Below are 17,324 nucleotides of genomic sequence, written 5' to 3' on the forward strand. Positions count from 1 at the left end.
AAAATTGTGACCATGCCCTTTTAACAAATCTTTTAAAAATTAATATACAGCTTTTAATTTATATTTGTAATTTCTGACCTGCTTCTTGATGCATTTTTTCAGATGGCTTGATTTTAACAGCAATGTCACCTTTTCCCAACTCATCTAAAGATTTGATGAATGCATCAAAGGCATTCTTGCCTTCTCTTTGTTTAGACAGCAACAAACTAAGGAGGGTTTCTACTTTCTCTTTCCTTGTTTTCATACTTGAAATTTTTTTGGTATCGTCTTCATTGAAAACATGCTTTTCAAACAATTTTGTTGCCATGGTTGATGGTTCCAACTCTTCAACAAGCAAGTTCCAGTTTCCTCGTATTTTTATTTCATCCTCAGTTGGTAATTTATCTGCGTTTATCAAATTAAGCACATATAAACAAATACAAAATATGTATATATACTTTAATGAAACAAAAAATAAATACAGTCGCACCTGCTGTTACGGCCACCTTTAATCAGCGGCCACTCGCCATGAGCGGCCAGTTTTAATCCCGCCCGTTTAGTTTTACACTATATTTTAACTGATTTAAGCGGCCACCTGTCTAACGCGGCCAGCGGCCACTGTATTTAGGTCCCGTGGCTTCAACATGCCTGTTTTCAACGGCCATTTTGTCTGTTTTGTCACATGACTTTTGAATCTGACATGTGACCCCGTGTCGAAAGAAGTCAAACTTCGAAAGCTGATAATGAGTTAATGACAAATAATTGAGTGTGTTATTTGAAGTCTGCTGAGATTTAATGTGATAATTGATTATCACAACACCTGTTTTGTGTTGTTGATATATCGACACGTACTTATGTACTTCGTTACAAAGTCATTGTATATGGCCATTCTTGCGCGGAACAGCTTAACATGTGCAGCAATTAGCCGGTAATATGCACTTTTTTCCCTAGAAAATTTCTTTGAGATAATAAAACGGGTTCTTAATATATATAAGAATGGAATTTGATACTTTTTTAAAAGGCAAAACATCGGCTATCGTAGTTCAGTAAGTAGCCTTTGTACGGAAATGCTACTTCTGTTTGTTTACCGCATTTAATCCCTTGAAAATGATCATTTGGGCGTATTTAGCAGAAAATGTTTTGTTCTTAATCCCTTGATAGATAAATGGAATTAAAACGGCCATTTAAAATTAATATAAACTGTTTATTTAGCAATCCGAGCTGTGCATTCACCATCTCTGTGTACGCCGCCATTACAGATGCTATTAATAAATCTGTGCAATAGAGCCAAAATGAAAATACTCGATGCTTTTTTCCCATTAATTTGAAACCTGGAATAAGAGGCCACCTGTCTTTAGCGGCCAGTTTGGCATTGTCCCACAGGTGGCCGCTTAAAACAGGTGCGACTGTAATTATTAAATAAAATCATTTTTGGCAAGTTGAAACTAAATTATTATGGATGTTCCAAATCCCAATTTGATCAATAGAGCCCAGCTCTTTATCATCAGGACCCCCTACGTAAAGATGAAATATTTCTTAATATTTAGAATTGCATCTATATTTCCTTAAATGAACCTACAGAATAGCGAAAGTGTATGAAATTTTTCACAACATCACAATGATCATAGCATGTGCTTATCGCTTGTCTTATTGTTAACATAAACATAAATCTCTGTAATTTTAACAATTCTGAACAATTTGCCTTTTTCAAATGTAAATATAAGTAATAAACAGCAATGTTGAAATGTTCACCAGGAACTTGGTTGGTACGTGATCAAATCCTCTGACAAACCATTCCAGCTTCACATGATTTTTTTTTTTTTTTATAATTTATTTCTTTTTCAAGGAACAAACATACAGAAAAGACATTCAGTCACACATACACACCCACACTTATGAAAAAACACCTAAATGTATTATTTAGTGGTTACTTGCCTACATGAAAAGAAAAAAGAAAAAAAAGAAAGTTTAAGTGACAAAACAGAAATAGAAAAAATAGTCATAATGAAAATAGATTAGATGTCAGCATCAAAGATACCTTTCCAACATTGTAATTTACAAGTTTGTATTGCAGCATATCTTTCAATATTGTATTTTAGTTTTAAATGACAAAGGAAAGCAATTAAGCATGGAATCTTATTTGACATAAGACAACAAAATATATATTGTTTCATATAAAGAATTATAAAATTAACTAGATCATTCTCGTTGCGAGCAACGAATGGGTCTTCCGTCCGATTTTTTAGTAAATGAGATAAAATCCTTCACTTTTAAGACAAAATTGTTAATCAACTCAAAAAATTTTGGCACCCGAAGCTTGAACCCGGGTCGCCTGGGCACATGTCCACGACTCTAACGACTGAGCTACTCGGACTCTCGCTTCAGGTCTTTGATGCTTAAATCTCGGAAACACATCAATCGATTATAAAACAAATTACATATTCTGAATCAGTAAAAGAGTCTCTATCAACCCGTTAGAAAAATATATACAAGAGGCCCATGGGCCACATCGCTCACCTGAGGAACAATAGGTATGATAAAGTCAGCTTAATGGAGTCATAATACAAACAATCTGGACAATGTACAATAATACATGTAGATCCTGTATAAATAAAATCCATTTTTCCCCCTTGGAACTCGGATAGCCCTGATTGCTGCCAATATTTACAAGAGCAGACTTTAATCACCGCTCCTGCACATATATAGGGACTCAAAGTTACGCAGGTAGGGATGACCGCACACCTACGCAACTCACAGGTACCAACGTTAACGCAAGCAGAGATAACGCAAGCAGAGATAACGCAAGCAGGGATGACCGCACACTTGCGCTAGAAAGGCCAGAACACCAGAAGGGATGACCATACACTAGTGCTCCGCCGCAATCACCACCAAGACAAGCAGGTATGACCGCATACTTGTATTAATGCGATACAGGGCAGGAAGGACCGCACACTCTGTATCGTAGGTTAGAAAAACACGAAGATTAGATGGAGCAGGGATGTCTACACCCTCAATCTCTCCATACCTGTTCAAGTTTAACCCAAACAGTCACTCATCGCAATGTAATATACACTGTCCCTATATATGTGCCGGCCTAAAATAATTGATAGTATCTAAAAATTGGAAATCAAAAATAAACAAACTAATCCGGCCTAACCCAAAACTACTTATGCAGAACAACTTATATACATTGAATATTTATTATTGTATAAAAATAATCATCACAATAATTGGTTAACAGTGGATGCATTAATTAAAATAATCAAGAATCAATAAATCAAGGGCAATAACTCAAAACAGTAATACAAAAAGATTCTAATGAAAAAATAGCTGCCTGCTTCAATTTTATAGTCATATCACATGTTGAGTATTGCAGTTCTCAAAAAGATCCTTTACAATTGTTTATATATGGGATATTTAGCTACATCAAACTCTGAACCTTCTTGTGAGGCCGAAGAATTGTCCTGGAGCCAAAGTCTTAACAATTATAAAGAATCATCTGGCTGATTAGTTTCTGAGAAGAAGATTTTTAAAGATTTACTCTATATATTCCTATGTAAAACTTTAACACCCCCCCCCTATGTGGCCTCACCCTACCCCCAAGGGTCATGATTTTCACAACTTTGAATCTACACTACCTGAGGATACTTCCCACAAGTTTCAGCTTTCCTGGCTGATTAGTTTCTGAGAAGAAGATTTTTAAATATTTACTCTATATATTCCTATGTAAAACTTCGACCCCCCCCCCCCATTGTGCCCCACCCTACCCCCAGGGATCATGATTTTCACAATTTTGAATTTACACTACCTGAAGAGGCTTCCACACAAGTTTCAGCTCTCCTGGCTGATTAATTTCTGAGAAGAAGATTTTTAAAGATTTACTCTATATATTCCTATGTAAAATTTTAACACCCCCCCCAATGTGGCCTCACCCTACCCCCAGGGATCATGATTTTCACAACTATGAATCTACACTACCTGATGATGCTTCCACACAAGTTTCAGCTTTCCTGGCTGATTAGTTTCTGAGAAGAAGATTTTTAAATATTTACTCTATATATTCCTATGTAAAACTTCGACCCCCCATTGTGGCCCCACCCTACCCCCAGGGGTCATGATTTTCACAACTTTGAATCTACATTACCTGAGGATGCTTCCACACAAATTTCAGCTTTGCTAGCTGATTAGTTTCTGAGAAGAAGATTTTTAAATATTTACTCTATATATTCCTATGTAAAACTTCGACCCCCCATTGTGGCCCCACCCTACCCCCGGGGGTCATGATTTTCACAACTTTGAATCTACACTACCTGAGGATGCTTCCATACAAGTTTCAGCTTTCCTGGCTGATTAGTTTCTGAGAAGAAGATTTTTAAAGATTTACTCTATATATTCCTATGTAAAACTTCGACCCCCCATTGTGGCCCCACCCTACCCCCGGGGGTCATGATTTTCACAACTTTGAATCTACACTACCTGAGGATGCTTCCACACAAGTTTCAGCTTTCCTGGCTGTTTAGTTTCTGAGAAGAAGATTTTTAAAGATTTACTCTATATATTCCTATGTAAAACTTCGACCCCCCATTGTGGCCCCACCCTACCCCCAGGGGTCATGATTTTCACAACTTTGAATCTACATTACCTGAGGATGCTTCCACACAAATTTCAGCTTTGCTAGCTGATTAGTTTCTGAGAAGAAGATTTTTAAATATTTACTCTATATATTCCTATGTAAAACTTCGACCCCCCATTGTGGCCCCACCCTACCCCCGGGGGTCATGATTTTCACAACTTTGAATCTACACTACCTGAGGATGCTTCCATACAAGTTTCAGCTTTCCTGGCTGATTAGTTTCTGAGAAGAAGATTTTTAAAGATTTACTCTATATATTCCTATGTAAAACTTCGACCCCCATTGTGGCCCCACCCTACCCCTGGGGGTCATGAATTTCACAACTTTGAATCTACACTACCTGAGGATGCTTCCACACAAGTTTCAGCTTTCCTGGCTGTTTAGTTTCTGAGAAGAAGATTTTTAAAGATTTACTCTATATATTCCTATGTAAAACTTCGACCCCCCATTGTGGCCCCACCCTACCCCCAGGGGTCATGATTTTCACAACTTTGAATCTACATTACCTGAGGATGCTTCCACACAAATTTCAGCTTTGCTAGCTGATTAGTTTCTGAGAAGAAGATTTTTAAATATTTACTCTATATATTCCTATGTAAAACTTCGACCCCCCATTGTGGCCCCACCCTACCCCCGGGGGTCATGATTTTCACAACTTTGAATCTACACTACCTGAGGATGCTTCCATACAAGTTTCAGCTTTCCTGGCTGATTAGTTTCTGAGAAGAAGATTTTTAAAGATTTACTCTATATATTCCTATGTAAAAATTCGACCCCCCATTGTGGCCCCACCCTACCCCCGGGGGTCATGAATTTCACAACTTTGAATCTACACTACCTGAGGATGCTTCCACACAAGTTTCAGCTTTCCTGGCTGTTTAGTTTCTGAGAAGAAGATTTTTAAAGATTTACTCTATATATTCCTATGTAAAACTTCGACCCCCCATTGTGGCCCCATCCTACCCCCAGGGGTCATGAATTTCACAACTTTGAATCTACACTACCTGAGGATGCTTCCACACAAGTTTCAACGTTCCTGGCTTTCTGGTTCTTGAGAAGAAGATTTTTGAAAATTTCTCGAATTTTTTCATTAATTTCTAATTATCTCCCCTTGAAAACGGGTGTGGCCCTTAATTTTCACAACTTTGAATCCCCTTTGCCTAAGGATGATTTGTGCCAAGTTTGGTTGAAATTGGCCTAGTAGTTCTTGAGAAGATGTTGAAAATGTGAAAAGTTTACGGACAGACGGACGGACAGACGGACGGACAGACGGACGACAGACAAAATGTGATCAGAATAGCTCACTTGAGCTTTCAGCTCAGGTGAGCTAAAAAAGCAAACAGTTGAAAAAACCGATTTTTTATCTTTCCTTCCGATGACGACCGGAAGTGACGGTGGACGTTTTTATGACCATGTTGCAACAGGTAAAATTGATGTCTATCCTCACTGAAAATTTCAGCCCTATATCTTTATTCGTTTTTTGGATCTTTAGCCGACAAAATTGTCTTTTAAAAATCGTAAACAGACGATAACTTCCGACCGGAAGTGGTTATCATAAAATTGAGACGGCGGTACAAACTTCAGATGCCGATACATCAACCCTTAAAATTTGAAGAAAATCGAATGAGCAATCTTTGAGAAATCGCCTGCACAAATTTTGTAAGACAAAAAAAGAATAAAAAGAATAATAAGAAAAGTGAAAAAGAAACAATAGAATAATAGTAGGGTCTTCCGCTGAAGACGGAAGACCCTAATGACTTTGTTATGAAACGACAATGGAAGTTGGCCAAGTATAATATTAGACATATTAAATCCGACTATTTCAGAGGTCTTTCTGTAAATGTATAAACTAAGTTCACTCCACAGGGTATGTTTTTTCTCACAAGAAATAAAAACATGTATAATAGTTTCAACATTACTTTTACAGAACCCACATCTGTCAGTAGTTTTGACATTAATTTTTTTAAGGTAGAAGCCAACTGGAAGAATTTTGTGTAAAAATTCTAAATTGAAGCCATTGTACAGAAGAATCTTTGGTAGTATTAAAACGAATCTTAAAAATGTCCCATACAGTAAGATCTTCAACATAAGTATAATCCGTTAGATCTGTTTTCCATTTGGTTACAGCAATTGGAACAACTACATTTTCATTCAAAACATTATAAATAATTTTTGTACACTTTTCATTAAGGGTGCAACGATAAACCGTGAGACGGTATATCACGGTAAAAATATGCTACGGTTCAATATCACGATACTATAGGCTATACCGCGGTTCGGTATTTCGATCCGGAAAATTTTTATCCGTCCGATTCGGTTTGAAAATTATATTTTCAAAATGGCTTCCGGAGTTGAAAAACGTGCTTTGCCTTATTTAATTTTGCCCCCTGCTACAGTGCATCTCATAAATCTTAGATATGATAACATTTTGGGTTTTATATGTTCAACAAAATTGGTTAACAAAGTTCCCATACTGAGTGTTTCTACATGTAAGCACTATTTTGCAGACGTTTTCCTACAAACAAACTACATGCGTATTGAACCTCGTATAAAACGGCATTATCCATGCATTTGTCTGTTATTGCAAGAAATTAATGCCATATTCCTAGATGCGCAAAAATGCAATTAAATTTAAATGACATCCTAGTCATTAAATATTTTGCTTTTAGAAAATTCATTACATCTATAATAATAGCATAAATAATTTAATTGTTGTCAGTGTTGAAATAACGATATTGATGTCAACATTAGATTTTTACCTTGTGCAGACCATGTTGACATTCTGATATTTATACAGCTGATTAGGAAAAATATGTGGAAAAAAAGATGTAACTAAAAGTTGAAGATTAAACAACACCAAAGTATGCGTAATTGTTTATTTGGTTTTTTTTTTAAGCACATCAAAAGTATCACGATGCGTATCGTATCGTATTGTCTGTATCATGATACGTATCGTATCGTGAGGCAAGTGTATCGTTGCACCCCTACTTTTCATGGGGTATAACTGTTTGGGGAAAAATGGTATACATGGATTAGGATTTCTTTTAACAGAAGTCCTGTTGCAATATTAGACATTTTGAAAAACTTAAAAATTGCTGTTTTTACACTATTATATTGCATTGTACATATAACCTTGAGACTGTATTTACATTTAAATTCCTCAATATCTAAAAAATTACAATTTTCATCATAAAAATCTTGTATAACCTTTACACCGGTCTTGTACCAGGCTTTAATAAAAACATTTATTTGCTATGTGTATATTTGAGTTATACCACACTGGAGTATTTAAAAAATTATCTTTTACCTGATTTGATCACATGACAAACCAAGTTCATATCCCGGTGAACTTATTAACTTGCTGTTTATTTCTTAAATGTTTGTAGACACGTTCTTGTGTAGCTCAAGGTAATGCAACAATATCATTCCATTACTTAGCCTGATAAAAAGCTACTTACTTCCAGTTTCCTCTTCTGGTACACTGACAGTGACCTTGATTTTTCCTTTAATCATATCCTCTTTTATATTAGAAAAACGCAAAAATGTTTCAATCAGTGTCTTCATTTTTTTCCCATTTTCATCAAATAACATCTTGCAGGCATCATCAGTCAGTGCAATTAATCTTATTACCACTGACCCATAAGAGATACTTCCCACCGTCATGTGGGAAGCCATAGCTACTTCTGCCTGGAAGTCAGTGTCAATGTTTAGTTGATCAATTGTTTGTTTTAAACCCTCTTCATCTCCAACCACAGGGATTGACACAACTACATCTAATCCCGAGGCTGCTTGAATTTCTTTCAAAATAAAAAAGGTATAATGATACGTCATATAACTATGAACTTGTATTTTGTTAATCAGAACATTATTCGAACTATTTTAAAAATAATTGTTAAGTATAATAAAAGAGATATGAACAATAGCTCTTTATCTTTTCTTTCAACAAGACCTTTTAAAAATTACTTTTTAAACACACCCCTGAAATTAAAGAAAAATGATCCTTTAACAATTTACGCGCGTTATTCAATTTGTCTGCTCACCTGACGGCAATTATTGACACGTCGACGTCAAAAATAAATCATTCAATGCTATAGTAAATCGTGTGTGGTGTCCAAAGGCATCATTATAAAGGAAGGGGTTAATTAATACAAGCTGTATTTCTAAGAATATTCTTATGCTAAAAGATTTCTTTTCTTCAATGAATTATTTTTTGTTCATGATGAGAAATAATCAGAAGATCTAAATAGCTTTTCCCCTAAAAAATTAATAACAAAAGTTCATAAACCATTATTTCTTCTGTCATTAAGGTTCATGTATTTAATTTTTTAAAAAAATACCCTAATAAATTACTGTTTAATCAACAATTAATTACCTTCTACATTTTCAGGTGCTAGTCCAATATGCCTGATCTGTATATCGCTTTGGTTAGCTTAAATAAAAACAAGATATCAGCAAACCTGAAGCCATCCTTTTCCTACAGAAAAATCTTGATATCACAATAAATTTATCCATATCTATAACATTTAAATCCAGATAGCACTTTTAAGGTTATAGAGATTTTAATTAGATTATGACACACCAGAGATTTTGTGAGTATTGAACAGTATAGTTTTGTTTCATTTTGTTTTATGTAAAAAAAAAAAAAAAGAACTCTAGTTTAGCTGAAATGTCTTGAGTCGAAATGGCAATATTCTGGAACTCCTTGAGCAAAGTGTCTTTGAACATCTTGATCATGTCTTGAAATATTAGAACTTGGTGTGCAAAAACTTGGGCCAAACTGTTCAGGTCAAAAATGTTTTGTTTTTTTTTACCCAAATGTCTTTGGGCCAAAGTGTCTATCATTTATTTCAAATTAATTCTTAACTAGAACTTTCCTAATGGGACTAATACCCCCGCTAGGCTAATTTCAAATGGGACAAATAATTGAATTGAATAATAAAGGTTTGGAACACATACAAAAAAAAATTTCTAGAATTGTAAAAAAAATAAAAAAATTAGTTAACAAAGAAAAAATAAAATCAAAATTGTCAGAATTTCACTGTAAATACATATCTATAACAGTAATACATTTACAAATGTATGTATTTGATGATATATTTTCTTAATTTAATTGATTTAAAGAAAAACCAACAAAATGACAATAACCCCTCCCTTTGCAGTGAATAGAAATACCGGTAGCCAAGCAATGCTCTTCTGTTGATAAAACTTTCAATATCTTACTAATAAGAGTCTTGACAGATGCAATTAGTTGTTTCAAATTTTCCTCACTTTCTCCTATGGCACAATGGAACTCCATATCAGAAAATTGATCCCATAGGACTATGATTTTCTTTGATGAACTTGTTAAATTTAATAAACTCCCAAAACATTACCATAATTACCATACTATGTAAAAATATGTAAAAAAAGAAAATTTAATATTACAAACAATTTTAAAATTGCCAAAACACTACAATCATATCAGTAATTTTGAATTTCATTTAAATTAATGCCCAATAGGGTCACTTCATCAATTTACTTGACAAATAAATTTAAACAACCTCTAAAAATAGTTTAACATCTTTATTAATAATTATATTATTTATTTCCTTATAATGATAGACCTTTTGGTTTACATGAAACAGTTTTAAAATAGCCCCAAAACCATCACCCACTTTACAGATTATCAATTTCCCCTAAACACATGCTCCATCTGAACCATGGCTCAGATAATGGCTCCCTTGGGACAAATGAATTCAGCCACACTTGTCTTTGATGTTCTTATTAGCTCCTAAGAATTTATCATTGACAAACAAAAACTTTGCATTGTCAGTTCATAGAATACTTATAAAAAATAATTTTTTTTTATTAATTATGACATAAAGACAAAAAACTTCATCTGGATGTATTTATATAAATATATTTTAGAGTGTTTTCTATTAATTAATTAATAAAATCTGTAAGGATTACCTCCCTTACTTTTCAACATTAGTGTACAATATATAGAATAAGGAAAATGAAAACAGTCATAAAATCATTAAATCTTGTCTGATCTTAAAAAAAATTGCAGGTGCACATCTTCAGATGGTGTTTAACATATGTACAAATTTTCAAACTGTTCCATGCAGTAATAAAAAATTCTATAGGGGGGACAAAGTTGCGTCTACAGACAGACGGACAGACAGACAGACGGACAGACGGACAGGGTGAAACCAATATACCCCCCTAAACTTCGTTTGCGGGGGTATAATTAAATCTGTTTCAAAGCAGCCTTTCAAAAGAAAGAAAAGAGAGAACAATTTTTTATTTTTGTTAACTGTATAAGCAAGTTAATTAGTTAATCTAGTATTTAGGATGAAATTCGCCTAATAGTTCTTGAATAAACAGAAAATATCAAAATTTTGGGAGTTGATGACAATAACAAATGCCAGAAAAAAATTTCATCTGAAAAGCTCACTAGAGTTATGTGAGCTGCGAGCATAAGAGAAAACTCATAATTTATCTAGAACACAAATCTGCATTTCATTCTTTACAGTTATCATTTAAAGAAAATCTAAAGACAATTGTAAAAGAATACATACAGATCTCACTTGGTCTTTGTTGTGTTATGGGTTGATGTCCAGATTGCCTTCTCCTAATTTCATTCTCAATACATGGGTATAATTTTCCCACTGCATACAAAAAACTTTCCATTGTTAATTCAGACCCATCTCTTATCAGTATGCCACAAAGAGCTTCGGCCTTTTTACGCCTGCTTATCGTGTTTTCCACTTCATCATGATCATCTACTGAAAATGCCTCTTCTTCTAAAAGAACATGGGAAATGGGTGCTGGTTCTAACTCATTGAGAAGAAAGTCTTTCATATCCTTCATCATTTTAATGTCGAACTGAAGGTCTACAGGTACTCCCTCTCTTCCTAAAATTCAACAAGATGCTCTATTGCATTAACAGTCACCTGAGTATGATACAACCCTTGTAATGAGTGTGATTATTATATATAATTTATGTTAATGTAAAAAAAAAAATGATTGTGGAAATTTGCTGCTCAAAATTAAATGAAAAGGTTAAAAGCATTATGGGGGAGAAAGAGAGGATAGCAAATAAGATATGTCACAAGCTTGAAATTACTCAAAATATATTTCTCTTGAAAACAAGTTATTGTTGAAAACAGTGTAACTTTGTACAAATTGTTTCCCTATATTTAACTAATATGTGCCTTTAACCAGAGCCCTCACCCAAAGGTAATGAAAATCACATCCTTACCATCTTTTCTTCTCTTTTCAAGTAGTCCAACCAACTCCTTCAGAAAAACAATGTCTGTTTGTTTAATACATTCCAGAATACAATCACACCAAGGCTTCCCATTCCGTATGCCTGTTTTGATTAGATAGCTCTCCTTTGGTACCAGTTCACCAGTTCTGGGTACCCTGAATCTATTAATTTCCAGGTAATCCAACAACATTTTTTTTTTACTTGCACAATCTTTAAAGTACTTCAAATTTTTTCTGAAGTTGAATCGAACACACTTTACTGCACTAATTGCTACAAAATAAAATAAAAAATTTAAAGGGGCATGTTTCCAATTTTGTTGTAATTTTACTTTTCCAAGTTTAATATTTACATTGCTTAATTAAGGTATTTTCATAGTTTCATAGTTTGTATGAGGAAGAGTTAAAGCAGCACTTTTTTGTGTATCGATATATTAATTTGATTACAAGACTAGATTCCAGAATATAACAAGAGGCCCATGGGCCACATTGCTCACCTGAGGAACAATAGGTATGATAAAATCAGCATAATGGAGTCATAATACAAACTATCTGGACAATGTACAATAATACATGTAGATCCTGTATAAACTAGAAAACTGACCAGTCAGGAAGGGCCCCGCTATGACAATTAATATACTGTGGAATCATTAGAATTCGTGGGGGCCAATTTTCGTGGATTGTGTATTTTTTGTCCGTTCCTGGGGACGTAATTTCGTGGATCTCTTCGTTTTCATTTTTATTAAGAAAGATAACTCTGGAAAGTTTGTTTGCTGACACGAGTTATCTTTCTTTGCGATAGTACAGGTACATGCTGTTTATACCGATACTAGGTATTAAGTCTTGAGTAAAACTCAGCAATAAATTCGCCAGAAGGCAAAATAATCTATTTAAAGTGTGATTTTTTTCTTGGTCTGGTCATTTTTCTCGAAGATGTCGTTGAGACAGTGGTTGACTACAGGTAAACTCAAAACAACAGCACCAACAGTTCCTGGTCTGCCCGACCCCGGGGACTGTACAGAACCTCAGGAAGTGGCAGCATTCCAAGCTGCAAATGATGCAGTTGAAACTATTGTTACAAGTACTACCGATAGTCTTCTCTCGACACCTAGGAAAAGAAAGCGGGGTGAATATAACAACCTGGACGAAGAACAAAGGGCTAAAATTGGCAGACTCGCTGTTGAAGACGGTGTTGCAAGGGCAACAAGGCGCTTTATGTCCAATTCTGGTATTAAAGTGTCAGAATCAACAGTAAGAAGCATCCGAGACCGGTATCTAAGAGCAAGAAAAGCATCTGGTATGTCATAGTATTTATATAACTTTTATATAACGTAAATATTAAATTACATTAAGCATTGCGGCACTTTTTTCCGTAATAATATATATAAATATAAATACGCAATAAATATGATGCATTAATTTTTAAGGGGATTCACATCTCGCTGCTCTTCCCAGATCCCCTCGAGGAAACACTTTGATGCTTGGTTCCTTGGATAGCGAGGTACTCAACGGGGGTGTTATCAATTTGAGAATCGTTATGGCAGGGGCGGAGGCTATTGTGACCAAGTTCGACAGAAAAAAATTATCCCGGTTTGGGGGCCACATCGAAATTACTAAGCATCTTGCTAGGTCGATTATGCGCCGTATGGGTTTTGTAAAACGGAAAGGGACAAAAGCTGTTAAAACTTTACCAAGTGATTTTGACGACATCAAATGTGAATTTGTGAAAAAAGTCAATAATGTGGTGAGTGAGTATTCCGTCCCGGATTCTCTTATTATCAACTGGGATCAAACTGGATGCCAGCTCGTTCCCGGGGGTGAGTGGACAATGGAGGAAAAAGGATCAAAGCAGGTTACAGTCGCCGGAATTGATGATAAACGACAGATAACACTTCTTTTAGGAATAACGAAATCGGGAACTTTACTTCCCCCGCAAATAATATATGCAGGAAAAACAGAGCGCTGTCTACCTCAAAGTGTAGAGTATCCTTCTGATTGGGATATCACGTTCACCGAAACTCACTGGAGCAACGAAAGTTCGATGCTTCGATATGTGGATAAAGTGATCGTGCCCTATGTTAACGAGATTAGAGAGGAACTTCCGTTAGATCGAATCAACCAGAAGGCCATTGCTATTTTCGACATTTTTGCTGCTCATCGCACGAATTCTTTAATTGAAAAATTAAAGAGCCACAACATTCAGCCCTTGTATGTCCCAGGCGCGTGCACTGACAAGCTCCAGCCGTTGGATGTGGCCGTAAACTACGATTACAAGGAAAAGTTAAAAGCAGAATTTCACGAATGGTATTCAACCCAAGTTTTTGAATCGCTTGACCGTGACAGTCCAGGGAGTGCCAATATCGATCTAAAAACATCGACACTGAAGCCTCTACATGCTAACTGGATAATTAACACCCATTATAACATGTCAAAACGCCCAGAGCTGATAAAGAGCGGCATCCAAAAAGTGGGACTGTAATTAGTCGATCTATTATTCTACTGAGTAGTAATTAACATTGAACTGAAATATTAAATGTTATAAATAAAACTTTTCTTCTTCACACTGCGTTCTAATATTTTTTGCTGTAAAATACAAACGTTATCTTTAAGAGTACTCTGCGTTCTTTGCATTGAAATATGAACATGAAAATTAAAAATGCCTTTACTAGTACTTCTACTTTATGCGTACATATAGAGATTTGTTTATTTAAACAAGAGGCCCAGGGGCCACATCGCTCACCTGAGCAACAATTGCCTTAATTCTGATCAAATTAGCATTACAGTATCAAAATATCTTGACAACTGAGTACAGTAGATCTTGCTAAAAAAAAATAAAAATCTGCCAATTTTTATCAACCTCTTATTTTTTGGTAAATACCAAGCCCCTTTTGTTGTTGTACCTGTAAGAAGATTTGTCTCTATTCCTATATACCCCCCCCTCCCCCCATTTCATGGCCCCATTTTTCTCTAGGGAATCATGGTTTCATCAGACTTAAATCTGCATAACCTTTGCTTTCACACTAAGTACTGAGTTTTGAACCGAACACTTTCCCAGAATAGTTTTAAAGATTTTCTCTTCATATTCCTATGTAAAAATTCAAACCGCCATCACGGTCCCGCCCTACCACTAGGGACTGTGATTTTGCAAACTTGAATTTACACTACCCGAGGATGCCTCTACACAAGTTTAAACCCTTTCTGGCCAAAAATTCTTTAAAAAGAAGATTTTTAAAGATTTTCTCTATATATTCCTAAGTAAAAATTCATCCCCCATTGTGGCCTCACCCTACCCCTGGACTATTATTTAAACAAACTTGAATCTATACGATCTGGGGATGCTTCCACTCAAATTTGGGCTTTCCTGGCCCAATAATTTTGAGAAGACTTTTAAAGATTTTCTCTATCTATAAAAATTCATCCCCCATTGTGACCCCGCCCTACCCCCAGGGACCATGATTTGAACAAACTTGAATCTACACTTCCTAAGGATGGTTACATGCCAATTTGAGATTTCTTGGCCAAATATTTTTGAGAAGAAGATTTTTAAAAGATTTTCTCAATATATTCCTATGTAAAACTTGATCTCCCAATTGTGGCCCCACCCTACCCCCGGGGATCATGATTTGAACAAATTTGAATCTACACTACCTGAGGATGCTTTCATTTCAATTTGAACATTTGTGGCCTAATAGTTTTTGAGAAGATTTTTAAAGATTTTCTCTATATATTCTTATGTAAAACATGATCCCCCTATTGTGGCCCCACCCTACCCCCGGGAACCATGATTTGAACAAACTTGAATCTACACTATCTGAGGATGCTTCCACTCAAATTTGAGCTTTCCTGGCCTAATAGTTTTTGAGAAGACTTTGGCTCAGGTGAGCTAAAAAAGGTTAAGTTTACAATGCAATAAGTTGTTAAAGTTGGTTTCTGGAAGAAGAGACTTTGAAAATTTTCTTAATAAATATTGAAATTTTTTTTAGTTTTTTAATCTTTAGTTTTTAAGATCTGTGTACAAACATAGAATTGTGAGCAAATCTCTGTATCTTGCTTATAATTCGAAGCTTAACACTCAAATATGGTTAGTAAATAGAAATTGTAAACAATTATATAAAACACAAGAAACATGCACTATAACAAATAAAGAACACAATTTATTTTTTCGAAATGAATCATATATATACATGTACATGTATATACCTACATATTTCCGACAGCGATATCAAACTCTATTTAAACTGAATAAACTCGAGAAAATGCCGAGCATCTCAACAAAACCTATTGCATTAATATACCATTACGCAAAATATAATGCCGAATTACCGATAGAATGAATTGTATTTCAGTACTTTTTTGATACATCAGATTTTGCTTAATTTGCGCAGGTAAACAGTTAACTGTATGATTTACCGAAGTCTCTGTTTGATTTGATACGTAAAAATCACGAAATACAGACGATAGTTCCCAGGTTACAAAGCATAAATAATGAAAACGAAACGAAAATCAGAACAAGCTAACACCAACTTCATGTGTGAAAACTGTCAACGCATTGAAATATTTAGCCTCAATTTACTTCACAAAATCGGCACAAATACATTTTGCATGTTTCAAAACTCTCCCTTCATTCGCGAACTGTTGCACAACAAGCAAATTCATCATAGTCAGATCGACCCTTTTTCGTATAATGTCATGGCTGCTTTAAACAAAGAACCTCGTTTTAGATGTATGGAATACGAGTCTTGGTAAAATGGGTACGCAAACCTGGGCCGTGGCAAAATAAAAGCCGGGGCAGATCGGCAATCGTCAATTCCAAATACGCATTCTTTTGCAGCAATATTTACAGCAAATACAAATATACTGGTCCATCAAATATCCTGAAATTTTAATGAGATTGGCAGATTAATAACTGCCAATCTTTTGTTTTGCCCAGGCCAAGTCTTGTCTACCCATTTTACCGAATGCCGAATCCGAAGCTATTAAACTGATTGAAACACGCCTTTCCTTTATTATTATTTTCGTAATAACTCAGATTTGAAACATAATTAGACCTTAATTTTTGCAATTTATATTTTCCTTCCCATAAGGATAATTTATGCTAAACAACGTTGAATTGGAATCAGTAGTTCTTGAGAAGAAGATTTTTTAAAATGCACCCCCCTTTTTTTACAGTTTCAAGGTTTTCTCCGCTTTGAATACAGATCTGACTTTTATTTCTGCAATTTATATTCGCCCTCCCATAAGGATGCTTTGTGCCAAATTTGGTTGAAATTGGATAAGCGGTTTTAGAGAAGAAGTTCAAAATGTAAAAAGTTTACAGACGGACAGACAGACGGACGGACGGACAGACGGACGGACGGACGGACGACGGACAAAAAGTGATCAGAATAGCTCACTTGAGCTTTCAGCTCAGGTGAGCTAAAAAGTACAAATTCAGTGTCTTTATTTGTTGAGGATGTAAATTCGT

General features: G+C 35.1%; 1 protein-coding gene across 6 annotated transcripts in view; it reads right to left on the bottom strand.

Annotated features, from left to right (window-relative positions):
* The window catches only part of LOC105327207 (uncharacterized), a 51,969-nt gene that overhangs the window by 20,959 nt on the left and 13,686 nt on the right, over nt 1–17,324 (bottom strand). For 3 of the 6 annotated variants that reach the window (XM_066076759.1, XM_066076755.1, XM_066076760.1), the window contains 5 exons: nt 11,856–12,134; nt 11,173–11,508; nt 8,985–9,041; nt 8,071–8,409; nt 79–384 (listed from right to left, as the gene is read on the bottom strand). In XM_066076759.1, coding sequence (XP_065932831.1) covers nt 79–384; nt 8,071–8,409; nt 8,985–9,041; nt 11,173–11,508; nt 11,856–12,134 — 1,317 coding nt within the window. The remainder of the gene's footprint in view (nt 1–78; nt 385–8,070; nt 8,410–8,984; nt 9,042–11,172; nt 11,509–11,855; nt 12,135–17,324) is intronic. The other 3 variants (XM_066076758.1, XM_066076756.1, XM_066076757.1) reach the window with 3 other exon arrangements.

This window comes from Magallana gigas, chromosome 2 (assembly GCF_963853765.1).
Source record: "Magallana gigas chromosome 2, xbMagGiga1.1, whole genome shotgun sequence".
Taxonomy (NCBI): Eukaryota; Metazoa; Mollusca; class Bivalvia; order Ostreida; family Ostreidae; genus Magallana; species Magallana gigas.